The sequence below is a fragment of the Anguilla anguilla genome, chromosome 2 (assembly GCF_013347855.1).
Source record: "Anguilla anguilla isolate fAngAng1 chromosome 2, fAngAng1.pri, whole genome shotgun sequence".
Lineage (NCBI taxonomy): Eukaryota > Metazoa > Chordata > Actinopteri > Anguilliformes > Anguillidae > Anguilla > Anguilla anguilla.
Genome location: NC_049202.1, coordinates 23,450,093 through 23,467,998, shown reverse-complemented (window position 1 = coordinate 23,467,998; position 17,906 = coordinate 23,450,093). Strand labels below are relative to the sequence as shown.

The window sequence follows — 17,906 nt, the reverse complement described above, 5'->3', positions numbered from 1 at the left end:
TTCCACACATTTACTCGTGCGTGCACATGCCAACACGCATTCCCAGGCACATTACTTGCATGCACGTGTGTGTGGTTGTGCACACTATCCACGCCATCATTGCCTTGACAGAAGAAAACATAGAAGTCTTCAGTAACAGATATTAACAAAATTAATCACTAATTATCCCTCTAAAACAGCACTGCTCCAATCGGGCCTGTTTTAGGAGATTTTGCCTTGCTCTAAATGAATATTTTAAACAGGCCATCCAGGGCAGGAATTACAGGGTCTCTGGTTAATCTCCGCAAGATATGCTGACCTTGAGTAATATGGGTAACACATCTGGGAGTATCTGCATGTGAATATTACAATTGTAAAGCAGCTTCATGCTGTATGACTGTTTGGCTCAGCACCTATAACAGAAGCACATGGTGGCACAGGTGTAGTACAATAATCACAGGTGTAACAAAGATTGCAGGTGCATTACTGACATTAGAGGTTTTGAACAACACTTACTCTTAACAGACTAATCCTGAAATGCTCACCACACAACCACAGTGTGACACACTCACTGTACTGAACATCAAGCTTCAATACGCTCGCCATACAAACGTTTACACATTCACGACACAGTAATGGAAAAGATGGACTTTTTTTTTGACTAGGACTCGATTTTCACGAGAGACTCAGTTTTGATATCTTGTGAGTCCTGGAATTCACGGATCTAAATTCCCAGATGGGTCCCTGATATTCACCAACGTGCCCACAGAAAACACCCCAAACCACCCCACACTACTCTTGGCGCTTCTCCATCGACCAGCATGGCATGGTACAGTACGGCAAGCATTCGTATCCTACCCGTGGCCGCGTTGCCTATTGCGCTTCTCCATTACACAACAGACCCGTGAAGGTATAGAGGAGTCATGGGAGGAGTAAAGCAGAGTAAAGCATCCTAAATGTGTAATAATTAACTCTTGTATGTATTTCTCTACTCTGTAGGCTACTCTGTATGGGGATGGGACGATATGAAAACAATTTTCACCGCCCACCACGTTTTGGCAATGTTCCAACACTCTCGTCATCTGTTGCATGCATCACAAAAACTATTACACTACTAACTAACGCTAACATTACAGTGTGAAATATCCACATTATATAATACCCCTAACCTATTTAAAGACACTCAATTTCAAAAATAATGTATATAACCAAAACATTTGCGCAGTAATACTTACATTGCAATGATGACATCTTATCTGTGTTCAGTAGATAGAGACAGAGACAGTAAATCAATGACAGTTCTATCCACTTCTGTTTTGCTCCAGAAAACGATGTCAGATAGGTCAATCAGCAAACATATGGCTTAGCTATGCCCATAAGTCCTCAATAACAATAGTATTTTCCAAGAAATTACGAAAAATCGTTTTGTTAGGTGCAGCGTCTTTTACTGCTATCACAGAGTGAATGCGGAAGTGAATGCGATGACAAGAAAATCTTTGGTTACACTGACCTATAAAACGCTATTCCAAAAGCAAAATTAGATATGTACGATGTGTACATCGTTAGAAAGCTTATACTCTCACCTACTGAATAAATTAATTTTCAATCAAGCCAGACTGTACTAAAAAGGGCGACAAGGCCGTAAACAACACGTGCAGTATTACGCACAGCTATTTTGGAAGGTACCCAGGCATCACAAATGCACGTATATTTCACAAACAGATTGTCCAAGACAATATATGACCACTCAGTTTCAAAAGGGACATCACTACACTTAAAAACAATGGTAAGGTTTAGGGGTGTGCAGAGACGTCATTATCTGTATCTGTTCAACCAACAAAATTATCTGTTTCTCTATCTGTATTCGGATAGAAGACCGGAAGTGGGCGTGGTTTATACCGGCAAATGTTGTATTTTCTAACCTAATATTCATTGGCAATGCAATTGTTGTGCCTTCAAAGCATCAAATTGATTTAATATTGGCATATAATTAATTATGAAAATTATGAAATATATTTCCACATCCTCATACTGTACTTTATATCTCACTCTCTTTTTTATTTTTATTTTTAACTATAAACTAAGTTTTATGAACTGACTGAACCCCACCTTTAACTGGGGGACATTGAACAATCAAAAACTAAAAAAAATGTTTTTAAATTGAAATATTCTGTTTTGCATTGGAAATAGAAACTATTTACAGTAAAGATATATAGAAAAATATCCTTCAGTTGAAGTGAATAATCTTATATTCTAATGATGCTGCGTTCGCGTTTCTTGATGTGTTAACATTACTGCAGTTCGCTAGGGAAACGTGAATTACTACTTTACGACTACAGAATATAGCGACTACTTTTCAATAATGTGTAGTAAATGAAACTTCTAGTTAGTGAAATCAAAGTCCTATCTTGCAAACAGAATAGGCATTTTTAACATAATAGCTGATGCACATAACTTATTTATTAAACGTTCTGCAGTGATGTGGCTCAAAGTTTGTTGGCGTGTGGCAGGCTGGCAGCTGCTATGTGCCGGAGTTCCAGATACAGCTAACAGCCGTGCGTAACTGGTGCCCCCCCCAACTCTCTCTCTCTGCCCGTGTAACGTTAGATAGAGGCTATGAGAACTCAACATGGAGCTGACTTTTTTTTCTTTTTTTTTCTCGAATCCAAATAATAATGAGCAACTTCGGGTAGAAAAAATATCTGCTTCCATCGCATTATTCGTGCTTTCCAGACTACAGTATTCAGATTCGGATACATCCCTAGTAAGGTTGTATATTTATTCAATATTTAGTCCCAGATATTGACTGTATAATTCGCTAGTTAACATTATTCTCTCTTGCTGTTGTGGTATTTAAAAATGGCGGTTCCTGCCGGTGAACAAACATGAACATGGGATGACGTATTTGTGACGATTTTCACTGACCAATCAACGGTCTGCAGTATCAAATTGCAGCACGGATAGTACCTTTGGTACCTACCCCAGAGCAGTAGCTAAAATCTGCACGGGTACTTGCGGCCCGGCACGGGTCAGTTGGCAGTGGAGAAAGCAAAACAAAGCAGGAGCACGGATTCCGGCACGGCAAGGTAGTGGAAAAGCGCCATCTGTGTGTGTGTGTGAGTGAGTGTGTACATGTACCTGACTGTAAGTCTATTAAGGCTATTACAAGAAGCAAATGGGATTTGCCAAGGCCCAAATGGCTTTGTTGACAGACAGAAAGCAACAGCTGTAATTATTTAGCAAAGACAGGCTGGAGGATCTTCACTGAGAATGTTGATCACACATTACCATTTCATCCTCATTAGTGGACGTGTACACTCTGAGCAGTCGGGCTTAATTGGCTTATATGGAGGCAGTTATCCCTGCTGGAGTTACATACTGGAAATTAATGACTTACAGGGATGTTACAGAAAATAAACAAGAAAAAAGCACACCACTAAAGATGGGATGAGAGTGCAGAGGACAAATTAGGGACCCTTTTTTCTGCTGTAACAAGGCAACAAAGCCCCACAACACTGAATTCATATAAAATGATAAAACCCCACATCTCTATTTTCTCCCATAAAACCCCACACCTCAGCATTCTCATATAAAACCCCACACCTCAGTACTCTCATATAAAACCCCACACTTCAGTACTCTCATATAAAACCCAACACCTTTGTATTAAACTATAAAACCCCACACCTCTGTATTAAACTATAAAACCCCACACCTCTGTATTAAACTATAAAACCCAACACCTTTGTATTCTCCTATAAAACCCCACACCTCTGTATTCTCCTATAAAACCCCACACCTCTGCATTCTCCTATAAAACCCCACACCTTTGTATTAAACTATAAAACCCCACACCTCAGTACTCTCATATAAAACCCCACACTTCTGTATTCTCCTATAAAACCTCACAGCCCTTTATTCTACAAAAAACCCACACGTCTGTATTCTCCTATTAAACCCCACACCTCTGTATTAAACTATAAAACCCAACACCTCAGTACTGTCATATAAAACCCCACACTTCTGTAATCTCCTATAAAACCCACACCTCTGTATTCTCCTATAAAACCCCACACTTCTGTATTCTCCAATAAAATACAACACCTCTGTATTAAACTATTAAACCCCACACTTCTGTATTCTCCCATAAAACCACATCTCTATTAAACTATGAAACCCCACACACCTGTTTTCTCCAATAAACCACACACGTCCATATTCTTTTACATCCCACATCACTACATCCCCCTATAACAGGCCATTCGTCATCAACCTCCAGTGAGATTAATGCACACTGTTGAATCCCAGCATGCCACTGAGTCAACATTAAAGCAGCTTTCACGCTTAATGTGCGACCCTGTTAACTTTCTTCAACCGGCTGCCCACATGTAACTGTGAAGCTAAAACTCATTCAATCTGCCACTAATGAAGGCTCTTGATGTGACTGCAGAAACGCACACACAATCTAATAAACACGCACAAGTCAGATCCCTGTCATCCAGCTGGTGCCATTTAGCGTCACTTTAGGATAAATTAGTCTTTCAGAAGTGACTGCGTGCATGGGAATTATGGGAAGAGCAGTCACCCTTAGGGGTAAGAGTGCTCCAGCAAGGGTTCTGTTACATAAGGAAAAACTGTCAAAAACAACACTCATTAAAACAACTAGACTGAAAATTTACCAAAAAAAGTATCTAGTAGATAAAATACTCAAAATGAGATGGTCAACTGCTAATGCAATTCATGCACACACACTGAAAGGCATTAATTATACAACAGAGACTAGACAAATGAAAATGGGGGCAATTCTATATGAAAGTCCCACACAATGTTCCAGCTTTAAAATCTTCTACTTCCCAAGGACAATGTGTGCCTCTGTGCACTGTTCTACACAATGATGATGCTCATGCTTTACTTGGACTATATAACCTGCAACTACCATCACACCCTGCAGAAGGTGAGCTTATGGACGACAGCCAAGGGTGTTTACAGCAGTATTTGAAAATTGAACCTGTGGATTTCAGAGATGCCATATTGCACATAGTGGGGGGCTGCGTAAGCACGCTAACAGACAACAGTGAATCTAATCCAATCTAATATTTTCACTTCAACTATTAGCATACAAACAACCACACATACAGTACAAATCTGAACACTTCACATCCAATGCAAGGGAGCCCCACCCACTAAATGCCATCCACTGGATTTAGAGCCAGCCAGCCCAGCATCTTTTCAGGAGTCACAGAGACCAAATACAAAGTGGAATTTCTGCTGTCCTCTCGTCAACCCTTGTCGAAACCCCTCAAAGACCGTAAGAGCCGACGTATGGATTAAAACACGCTCTGTGTTTGCAACCGCCTCGACAGCACTACACCAGGGCTGGCACGGCTTCCCAGCGATCTCTCCAAGCACAGAGCAGGTTACCCTGGCGACCGAGCATCTCTGGATAAAAACAGTTTTTTGCCCTTATTACGCTTCTTGGTAACCCTTTGGCTATAGTTTCCCTCATTCCCGAGCATGGGGGCAGAGAGATTCCCTCAGGAGCACTACTGGTTTTTCAGGAGGGGAGGGTGAGGGGGAAGAAAGAGAACAGGAGCCAGAATTGCCGCTCACCTCAAATCACACAAACAGAGTTCAGGCAGTCGAGAACCCCACAGTTACCATGACGCTGTGAAGGGTACAAGGCTCCAGAGTGCGACCATTTTGGTCGCACATGCGACCAAAAATCTGTCAAGTGCGACTAAACATTTTCATTGGTCGCACCGGTGCGTCTGACATTTAGCAGGTCTGTCTCTGTGTGTTACGACGGAGTATTAGGGCCACACTGAGGGAAAAAAAATTCTGAATCACCACATTATCATAAGTATCAGGACATTGAAAAGATTGTGCAAGGAACTGTCTATTCCGAAGAAAGAACCACACGGACTTGGAGGAAATTGCAGGCTCAGGCTGCCATTAGACTGTCCTCTTACCCGTTTTGTTGGTTGCTGGTAATATATTTTCCTAAAAAAAAAATTTTTTCTCGTAATTTTACAATTTTATTCTCGTAATATTATGATTTTTTTTCTCGTAAAATTACAACTTGATTCTCGTAATATTACGACTTTTTTCTTGAAATATTATGACTTTATTCTGATTAAATTGCGACTTTATTCTTGTGACTTTTTTCTCAATTACGACTTTATTTTCGTAATATTACAACCTTATTCTCGAAATCTCAGAATTTTTTTCCCCCTGTGGCCCTAATACTCCGTCGTAGTACAATGTGTGTATATGTGTAGCATTATTTATTTTTCCCACCTGCATTCTACAAAGACCTGCCCCTACCCCACCTCTGATTGGCTCTGACCCTGATAATCTTCTTCGCTGAATGTGGGTGGAGAAAAAAAGAAGGCATGTATGTGTGAAACCGCGCCGTGTACTCCTCCGGGAGCAGCGCACACTTTTGTTTGAGTTATTTGAGTTTGATTTATTTATTTGAGTTTGTCAAGCACTTTAAATAGCACTTTTTAAGTTTATTTTTTAAACAATTGAGGTTATTGCGATTTCTTGTCTGTGCTGTGATTTAAACAAAGAAAAAATATTTATCTGCACTTTTATTCCTGATTACAATCATTTACATAATGTGTTAAGAAATTACCAATGTGTATGGGAACTGACAAAAAAGGTAATGCTTAAAATGTATTATTGCGGCGCCAAAAGGTGCTGTGAAAAATTTTGGGTGCACCTAAATTATGTGCTGGTGCACCTAAATGAAAAAGTTAGGTGCACCAGTGCAACCAATGTAAAAAGTTAGTCTGGAGCCCCGGGGTATATCATCAACTGGGTTAACTGGGTCGACATCGTGCCCACAGCATCCCAATCTACAGTGCAAAGCCATTACATTACAATCCAATGGTCTTTACCCACTTACAGGGCATTGACATCAAGCTATATGGCTATATGCAGTGCCCCACTAGCAGTCTCTCACAACACCACATAACTGAGAAACGGCGCTTATCAAGACATGGCTCAATAGTTTTAAAGAGAAAAAAAACCATCAAATTAAGACAATGTATGAGAGAGAAATCGCTCAGTGATTTCACTGTGAGATAATTGGCAGCTGAATTATTTTACCTCAGAGGCTGATCAGAAATTTAGATTTAACAAGAAAAGGCAAGCATATTGATTTCTCGGTCAATGTTAATATCAAAAGGAGAGCTTCGCCCTGTGGAATTCAATTCTAATAGCGGCCGCTGTGTGTGGGTGGGCATACGCGTGTTTTGCAGGGATAACTATCATTAAGCAATTACAATTCTTAGGAGGCTCATTAATGTTAAAAGATATCCAACTTTCTGGAGTTTGACCTTGACTCAAGATTTAGAGTAGCCAATTAAAGTTTGAATAATTTGAAACAGCCAGCATTGCTTTGTGAGGTACACAAGCAGAGCAGAGAAGTACAATGAAATGTAATGCCATATTGGTAGCATGTAACTTGAGCAATTAATGTGGCCTGGATCTGCTCCCAAGTGGAGTAAAAGCCTGTTATGCAGAAGAACGACAGTAATAAGCTGTGCTGTTAAAGGGGGCTGGAGAGGGGGTGGAGCTTCCTCAGCCCATCACTACTACAGTTGCTGGCCTACTTATATGCCAACACTAGGCAGAGTCACATCCTAGCCTATTGAGAATGTAATAATGGAAAGGAGACTGTAGCACCCGGCCCATGACCAAAACCTACAGACCCCAGAACCTGAATCCTGAATCTATCCGTTTATAAACCCGGGGGGTACACTTTGTAAGTGACGGATTTCAGTCTGGCCCCGCCTCCATAAGTAGGTCAATAGGTCAATTCAGTTGGTATGGAGATGACCGGCATTGATTCCACTGTACGTTATGTTACATTACATTACATTATAGGCATTTAGCTGACGCTCTTATCCAGAGCGACTTACAACAGTGTAACCAAACTCAGGATCAAGTCCACTTAAGTCCATTGAATAAAATGTAGATAAAAAGCCTTTACTATAGTAGCATACAGTAAGGAGAAACAAGATAGTCTGAACCAAAAAATTTTTTTTTTTTTTTTTTTTTTTTTTTTTTTTTTTTTTTTTTTTTTTTTTTTTTTTTTTTTTTTTTAATAGTTATGGGAGAGGGTTTAGGGAAGAGGAGAGAGGTATACAGAGAAGAGGTGCGTCTTGAGTTTCCGTTTGAAGGTGCTCAGACACTCTGCTGTTCTGACCTCCACTGGAAGATCGTTCCACCATCGTGGGGCCAGAACTGCAAAGAGTCGAGACCTTGTTGCTGCTCGTGTAGGGGGAGGAATCAGCCGCCCTGTAGTAGCCGATCGGAGCGATCTGGCCGGCTTGTAGGGTCTGATCATCTTCTGCAGATAACCAGGAGCTGACCCCTTGACTGCTTGGAAAGCAAGCACCAGTGTCTTAAACCGGATGCGAGCTTGCACTGGTAGCCAGTGGAGGGAGATGAGGAGGGGAGTGACGTGGGAGTCACGAGGGAGGTTGTAAACCAGACGTGCTGCTGCATTCTGGATGAGCTGAAGGGGTCTGGTGGCTGATGCTGGGAGGCCAGCCAGGAGGGAGTTGCAGTAGTCCAGACGTGACAGTATCATGGCCTGGACCAGGAGCTGTGTGGAATAATTGGTGAGGAGTGGTCTTATTCTGCGGATATTGTACAGGATGAACCTGCACGACCGGGTAGTTGCCGCGATATTCTCAGAGAGTGCCAGCCTGTTGTCCAGCACAACTCCAAGATTTCGGGCACTCTGCGAAGGGTGTAGGGGAGTGTCTCCTAAAGAAATGGGCAGATGAGAAGTGGGAGAGGTAAGAGAAGAGGCAGGCATAGAGGCAGGCTTTAACTGTCACGAGAGCCTCTGGTGACCCCAAAAAACCCTTGGGGAGCGACTGCTATAAAATGAAAGTTCTCAACTTTAGGAACAATGGAGCAGGAATGTGTCATCGTTATTTCATTGATGAAATCGATGTGAAGCGTGGTTTTGTTTTTGAGAGTCAGGGCCGTCCGCGTGATGTGATTTAAGAGAGATTCACACCCTGTTCTTCACCAAAACATTTGGTAGAAAGCAGCAATTAGCTGTCAACATGACGTGAGTAAAGACATTCTCAGTAAGCTGCATTCAGAATGAATTCTGCTGAAGAAAGAAAGAAAAAATGATTTTCATTTTTTAAGGCTAGCTTATACCTGAAGCACAGTATCACTGACACAGATTCTACAGGCTAGCTTATGCCAGGAGGACAATATCAGACATAGCTTCTACAGGCTATCCTACACCTTATACCAAAGGCTTTCACATTCTTAAACCTTAAAGGCACAGTTCTGGATACAGTAGTAGTGCTGTTCATGCTGCAGGCAGGGTCACACTTGAACATCAGTCCCCTAATGACCTGCAGTCACTGAAAAATAATCTATCAAACCCTTTTAACCGCCTGTCTGGACCACAGAATTGGCCCGTCTAAATCTGTGCATACTGTGCGTTTAAAAATAACATCAGTACAGCAGTCTGACCTGCTTATGAACAGTGAGACAGATTACATGCGGTCCACACCAATCACTGTCCTTGGTCTCTGGTTATTTACATATCACAGCTCAGGATAAATGGAAAATATCCAACAGTAAACGCTGCTGAGAAACCCAGCATACACACACACTCACACACACGTGTGTACATGACAAAAAAGGACACACACCTACAGTGCAGGCACATACACAAGCACATACCATTACACCCATATACCGTGAGGACCATCATGCATTCACCCAGTTCACAGGATTTCATTCTACATCGGCACAGAAAGGCCCATTGGTACAATCCAACCCATCAGTAGAGCATAAGCTGATTGGTAGAATATCAGCCCATCGGTAGAGTACAAATGCATTCGTAGAATACAAGCCCATCAGTAGAATACAAACCCATCAGCAGAACATGAGCCCATGAGTAGAACACAAGCCCATCAATAGAGTACAAGCCCACTGGCAGAGTACAAGCCCATAGGTAGAACACAAGCCCATCAGAAGAACACAAGGCCATAGGTAGAAAACAAGCCCACCAGTTGAACACAAGCTCATCAGTAGAGTACAAGCCCACCAGTTGAACACAAGCCCATCAATAGAGTACAAGCCCACTGGCAGAGAACAAGCCCATAGGTAGAACACAAGCCCATCAGAAGAACACAAGCCCATAGGTAGAAAACAAGCCCACCAGTAGAACACAAGGCCATAGGTAGAAAACAAGACCACCAGTTGAACACAAGCCCATCAGAAGAACACAAGCCCATCAGTAGAACACAAGCCCATCAGTAGAATATGAGCCCATCGGTAGAATATGTGAAAACCATTAGTGAAAGACAAGCCACTGTACTGAGGCCATCCATAATAATATTACTAATGTTGCCGGTAGGAATAGATCAGCAACAGTAGAATTGCGCCAAACAGAAGGCAAGAGCCATGCTCTCTTGTTCCATCATGATGTACCTGTAAAGACTAATGTCATTTTCTCAAGGGTGCCGAATCTGTCTCCTGTGACCTTGCATGCTTTCCCTGTGCACCGTATGCCCCACAAATTAAATCTCATTCACTCAGCCAGACTATAAGCATGAGTCAAGCACTCTGCCTCTAAACACCACCAATTCCCCTGTCTGCCTTTGACTGGATGAATGAGTGAGCGTGTGTGCCTGGGACTCTTTCATTTTGTTTAATACCCTCACACACACACACTCTGTTTCTCTCTCTCTTTCTGTGTGTGTGTGTTGTGTGTGCGCGCACGTGTGTCTGTGGAAACGCGCTCTACATGAGCTCCAGGTGGCATCTCGAGACTTGACCGTGTCATTATCAACTAAAAACAGCACCAAACACACTCTCACTGCCCCAAACAGCACCAAGGAAACTCACTGTATTTGCAACCTTGATGAACAGTAAATATATGACATTCACATCTGCATGGTCTATACCGAGTAACCTGAGCTGCAACACAAGGAAATGACATCAGCTAATCAGAACAGACAGACACTGACAGTATACTCCTGTAACACACAGTGAAACAAGAGTAAGCTGACATGCACAAACAAACCTTTTCATTGAGGCAATAAAAACAGTCAAATGCAATTATCCCTTCCTGAGCTTCATTTGAAAAGGGCAGGAAGAACTTAACATTTATTTTGCCTTTGACTTCAGATGGGATAATTCATTTAAAAGGATGATCTTTAGAATTCAGCATTCTTTACAAAGGCTGTGTGTGTGTGTGTGTGTGTGTGAGGATTAATTAAGAATATGTTTATTTTCTGAATCCAGCGGTTCCAACAGTCAATGCATTCTGAATACTGAACCAAGCGATATTACATGCTAGACCCCCTCACTTAACCTACATGTAAAATATATTTGACTTGATTTAATTTAGTAATTAATATTGAAAATTAGAATTATCAATTAAATCACCAAATTCATTGATAGGACAGTCTACAGTGCACTGGTGGAATCAACCAACAAGTCAAAACAAGCTCTATATTAGGTTTTAAGATTAAATAATCAAATTCAACAAGAAGCAGTCAATTATATTAATGAATTGAAAACATACATTGTTTATTGAATGCAGGCACACTACTTCTAAATTACACAACAGAAGACATTATACAAAACATCCATCCATCCATTATCTATACCTGCTTATACTGAGCAGGGTCGCGGGGGTGCTGGAGCCTATCCCAGCGTGCACTGGGCGAGAGGCAGGAATACACCCTGGACAGGCCGCAAATCAATCACAGGGCACACACACCATTCACACCCATGGGCAATTTAAGGTCTCCAATCAACCTACCTGCATGTCTAATGGGGCCCTCCCATTCTTAAATGTAATTGTTTTACTTGATTTGCCTAATAAAGAATACAATGGATGACAACTTCATGAGCAGTGTCAGATTTATGTGAGATGGAAAACGGGTTGAAAAAAAGCTAGTCTAGCTACTGAAAAGCCAGCACTGTAAATGGTAAATGGACTGCATTTATATAGCGCTTTTATCCAAAGCGCTTTACAATTGATGCAGTTTCCATCATCAGTTCCTGATTGGCTTACAGCCTTTTCACAGACAAGGCCCGTCCCCTCTGTAAGCGAGATCGGTGGTGGTCATAAGCGGCTTGTGAAAAAAAAATATTTACAATTTGGTTTGTGCCATTATAAAACCCTAGCTTCAATTACAGTCTACTAGTTTCAGTTAAAAATGTAACCATGTTAAACCAATATTGTGTTTCACTTCGGGGTGCTTATTCTGCTCTTACAGCTAGTTTCCAGCCCAAATCACTGCAAAGAGAGCCAAATTTAGTTTAATTTAGATGCTCCCTGTCGGTGGAGGCGCCGCTGAGAGGGGACGGGCCTTGTCTGTGAAAAGGCTGTAAGCCAATCAGGAACTGATGATGGAAACTGCCTTCCATTTCAATCAAACTACCTTCCGTTTTTCAATCAAACTCCTGCATACTAACAATCAACCTCTCACACATACTAGTATTCTCTCACATACAGACTATCAAACTCTCTCTCACACTACTATTCTCTCTCACTCATACAATCAAACTCTCACACATACTAGTATTCTCTCACATACAGACTATCAAACTCTCTCTCACACTACTATGCTCTCTCACTCATACAATCAAACTCTCTCACACATACTAGTATTCTTTCGCACACAGACAATCAAACTCTCTCACACATACTAGTATTCTCTCACACACAGACGATCATACTCTCTCACACATACTACTGTTCTCTTGCATACTAACAATCAACCTCTCTCACACATACTAGTATTCTCTCACACAGACTATCAAACCCTCTCTCACACTACTATTCTCTCTCACACATACAATCAATCTCTCTCACACATACTACTATTCTCTCGCATACTGGCAATCATACTCTCTCACACATACTACTATAGTCCCTCACACATACAATCATTCTCTCTCACACACTACTATTCTCTATGGTGGTGTGTTCTGAGAGAGTATAATGATGTGTGTAAGAGAGTATAATGGTGTATGTGAGAGAGTATAATGGTGTATGTGAGAGAGTATATTGGTGTACGTGAGAGAGTATAATGGTGTTTGTGAGAGGGTATAGTGGTGTCTGTGAATGAGTATGATGGTGTTTGTGAGAGGAAGTATGATTTATGACCTAAACGGCCTCTCATAGGATTCATCCATCTTATACACAAATACATACAATTACAGAAACACACACTTGCGCACACGTGTGCTTGCACACGCACACACACATACACTCACTCACGCACAAATGCAGGCACACACGCACACACACACATGTGCGCAAGCTTATAAACACAGGGACACACACACACAAGCGTGCTTGCACAAGCACACACACACACGCACGCACGCACGCACGTATACACACACAGATTTCTGTAGTTGTACAGGTAGGTCCCTGAGGTGCCAGATGCCATGCACTCAGGGAGGAGACTGGTGCCCAAAGCTGCTGAGCAGAGAGCCCACTGAGATAAACACACAACAGCCTTGAACACAGACTCCCCACCAGCGAGAATGTACTGTACCCCATACATCCCTCTGTCCTCCAGTAAACACACACACACACACACACACACAGACTCCCCACCAGCGAGAATGTATTGTACCCCATACATCCCTCTGTCCTCCAGTAAACACACACACACACACACACACAGACTCCCCACCAGCGAGAATGTATTGTACCCCATACATCCCTCTGTCCTCCAGTAAACACACACACACACACACACACAGACTCCCCACCAGTGAGAATGTACTGTACCCCATACATCCCTCTGTCCTCCAGTAAACACACACACACACACACACACACACAGACTCCCCACCAGCGAGAATGTACTGTACCCCATACATCCCTCTGTCCTCCAGTAAACACACACACACACACACACACAGACTCCCCACCAGTGAGAATGTATTGTACCCCATACATCCCTCTGTCCTCCAGTAAACACACACACACACACACACAGACTCCCCATCAGCGAGAATGTACTGTACCCCATACATCCCTCTGTCCTCCAGTAAACACACACACACACACACACACAGACTCCCCACCAGCGAGAACGTATTGTACCCCATACATCCCTCTGTCCTCCAGTAAACACACACACACACACACACACAGACTCCCCACCAGTGAGAATGTATTGTACCCCGTACATCCCTCTGTCCTCCAGTAAACACACACACACACACACACAGACTCCCCATCAGCGAGAATGTACTGTACCCCATACATCCCTCTGTCCTCCAGTAAACACACACACACACACACACACACACAGACTCCCCACCAGCGAGAATGTACTGTACCCCATACATCCCTCTGTCCTCCAGTAAACACACACACACACACACACACACACAGACTCCCCACCAGTGAGAATGTATTGTACCCCATACATCCCTCTGTCCTCCAGTAAACACAGACACAGACTCCCCACCAGCGAGAATGTATTGTACCCCATACATCCCTCTGTTCTCCAGTAAACATGCACACACACACACACACACACACACACACACACACACAGACTCCCCACCAGCGAGGATGTATTGAACCCCATACATCCCTCTGTCCTCCAGTAAACACACACACACACACACATACACACACACACACACACACCCCACCAGCGAGAATGTATTGTACCCCATACATCCCTCTGTCCTCCAGTAAACACACACACACACACACAGACTCCCCACCAGCGAGAATGTACTGTACCCCATACATCCCTCTGTTCTCCAGTAAACACACACACACACCCACACACACACTCCCCGCCAGCGAGAATGTGCTGTACCCCATACATCCCTCTGTCATCCAGTAAACACATACATACACATAAATGCACACACACAGACAGACTCACAGAGGCACAGACACGCAAGCACACGCATGTGTGTACACACACACCGACACCAACACAAACACACATACACAAAAGTGCACAGGTGTAAACACACATGCATGCATGCACGCACACACGCCACACACAAACACGTACACACATATGCTCAAATGCACTGCTCGGCTCCAGACCCAGCCCCTTAAACAGATGGCTGTACGTCAGGGTGTCTTTGAAGAGCACTGCTGAGGAGCGGGTCTCTTTCCAGAACGAGCGGGACGGGCCTGCGGGCGAGATCTAAGCGTCCACCTGCTGTGCACTGATAGCGGGGCTCACTGTGTAAGGACAGGGCATTAAAGGCCTGACAGGATCTACCTTTCCTCGCCTTTTAATTGAAATTTAATTTAGTTCACTGGGGAAAAAAACCCATTTACATTTGACACCTCCAACCCAGGGCAAGCTTATGGGTGGTCACTCAAGGCAGATTCCAGGAAGCCAATTCAATCTCTGTGTTTTCCCAGTATTCCAATATTCAAAAAATGTATCCTCTTTTCCTCCACTACCACTTCCTCTCCTCCATGCCCAGGAAACCTATCTTTGTGTCCTCCCTCCATCCAATGTCCTAATATCAAAGGATACGAGTGAATTGCACAGAACTGTATTGGCGAACCGGCTTCAAATTAGTCTCCTCTGCTCCTTTCCTCCACATACTTCCAGGTAGGAGATGAGTGGTAGTGGGGGAGTGGAGTGAGGAGTGAAGAGTAATGGGATGCACCCCAGTGAATTCCTCTGTCGTTTACTCAACTACAATGTACAACTCACATGTCCACATAAATGCACGAATGCTCTCTCGCAAACAAACAAACTTATACTGCATACACATTAGACATGAAAAACATAACCAGTATATTACACCCAATCTACACAAAGAAACTCTCACACATACACACATCAATATGGTGCAGCCATAATAGACACATTCAAACCAATCTGTACTCAAACAGTAACAAAAGGGCAGAAGGCCAAGGACGTTTAATCAGAATAATAAACATATTAACATTCAAAAGAGGACATTTAATCAATATAATGACCCTACAAGCATGTTGTGCTTACAGTAACCTTGTGAGGAGTATTAGAAAGCCATTGAGGCTTTAAAATTTATAAAGTGCATTATGCAATCAATGCTTGTTCATTACACCCATATTGGCTCGCCTCTTTTCAAATGCTCACACATCCATAAGAACTAATGTTCTAATGCAAAAAAAGAAAAAACAAACTGTAAATAAATAGGCTACTAATTCAATAAATACAAATTCACTGACATAGGCGAACAACCTGACTGTGTTGGTATAATTGAAACTCATCCGGGCCGAAAGCACTGCTCAGAAACACACCTAAGACAGCTTCTGAAACACTCTGCAGCCCCTGTATAGGCTAACAAGTCGTTCAACATGGAGGATATTTTGAAATATTTTTGAAAAACCTATTGTAAAATTAAAATATTAATCACTAGAAAGTAAAGAATCTTTGTGCAGGGGCCCTGGTGAAGCATAAGGACCAAGAATGGCCAAGCAGAGCTGGGAATGACAGAGCAGGGTCAGAAATGATCCAGCAGGGCCAGGAATGATCAAGCAGGGCCAGGAATGATCAAGCAGGGCTGGGAATGATCAAGCAGGAGTGGGAATGATTGAGCAGAGCCAGCAATGATTAAGCAGGGCTAAGAATGATTAAGCAGGTCAGGAATGATCGAGTAGGGCTGGGAATGATCAAGTAGGGCCAGAAATAATCGAGCAGGGTCTGGAATGACCAAGCAATGGTATGGATAACAAGGCAGGACTGGAAATGAGAGAGCAAGGAGGGGGATGATCAAGAAGATGATCAGGGCCGGGAAAAAACTCTCTGTCTCGGAACTGTAAAAATGGCAGATAGAACCCTGTAATTCTCAGGTCTTGAAGTGAAGATATTTGGATGGGTTAGCATGTGCACTGCTACTGTTCACAAAATTCTCACAAGCAAGTTAATTGAGGCCCCTTTCCCCAGTGGCATTTTACAAATACAAACTGATCATATTATAAAAGGCAAAATAGTCTAGCATGGTCTTGAGTAACTTCAACTTCATTCTTTGTTGTGTCAGATATTTTGTTAATAAATATTTTTGAAAAGTTATGTTAAGTTGATATTATCAAAATGTATCAGTATCAAAACAACTCTAGTTTGTAAATAGTATTTTCCTTTAACACTAGCATGACAAATTAACTCTACCCTGAATGATTAACCCCTTAGCGCACATGCCAAATCTGGCCAATCCTTGCCCACTTAGGGGGCACCCTATTTAAAACTTTATAAGTCCAGATGTGAATACCACAGAGACTTGAAAAATGGCTTTAAATAGGGTACCCCCTAAATGGGCAAGGATTGGCCAGAATTGGCATGTGTGCTAAGGGGTTAACACAGCCCTGACTGATTAACACAGCTCTGACTGATTAACACATCCCTGACTGATTAACACAGCCCTGACTTGTTGAAGGAAGGCGACTCACCTCTCTACGCCTGGATGCCCAGCAGGTCTGTTTGATCTTCCACACCACAGCCGCCACCAGCAACAGAGAAAGGAAACAGCTGAGAGAGAGGGCAGGGCGAATCAGTCAACCATTCAATTCATTCATTAACTCTAATATACATTTACATTGTTTTCTCTCTAAACTGAATGCTGAAAAAACATACATAATACATCATACATGTAAGAACATACATCCCTTACATACATCCCTTACATTCATCTAATATCACTCTGCTGTTTTAATCTGAATGTAAACAGCTTTAAGTAATCGAAGAGTAACATTGTTGTAGGTAGTCTGAGTAAAAGAGCAAGCCTGAGGGAGCTCTGGTTAAGTCAGGATCAGCAAACAGAAATAACATTCAAAGACCTGTAGAACCCCCTCAACCTGTGGTAAAACTATGACTCCGAATCGGGGTTGGGAACACTTTTAAAGGTCCTTTAAACATTTTAATCAAATCTTTTTT

The 17,906-nt window shown here is 42.4% G+C and overlaps 1 protein-coding gene across 3 annotated transcripts in view; it reads right to left on the bottom strand.

The window, feature by feature from the left end:
* Positions 1-17,906, bottom strand: part of atrnl1b (attractin-like 1b) — a 252,548-nt gene that overhangs the window by 38,915 nt on the left and 195,727 nt on the right. For all 3 annotated transcript variants that reach the window (XM_035404118.1, XM_035404116.1, XM_035404117.1), the window contains exon 26: positions 17,423-17,501. In XM_035404118.1, the coding sequence (XP_035260009.1) occupies positions 17,423-17,501 (79 nt within the window). The remainder of the gene's footprint in view (positions 1-17,422; positions 17,502-17,906) is intronic.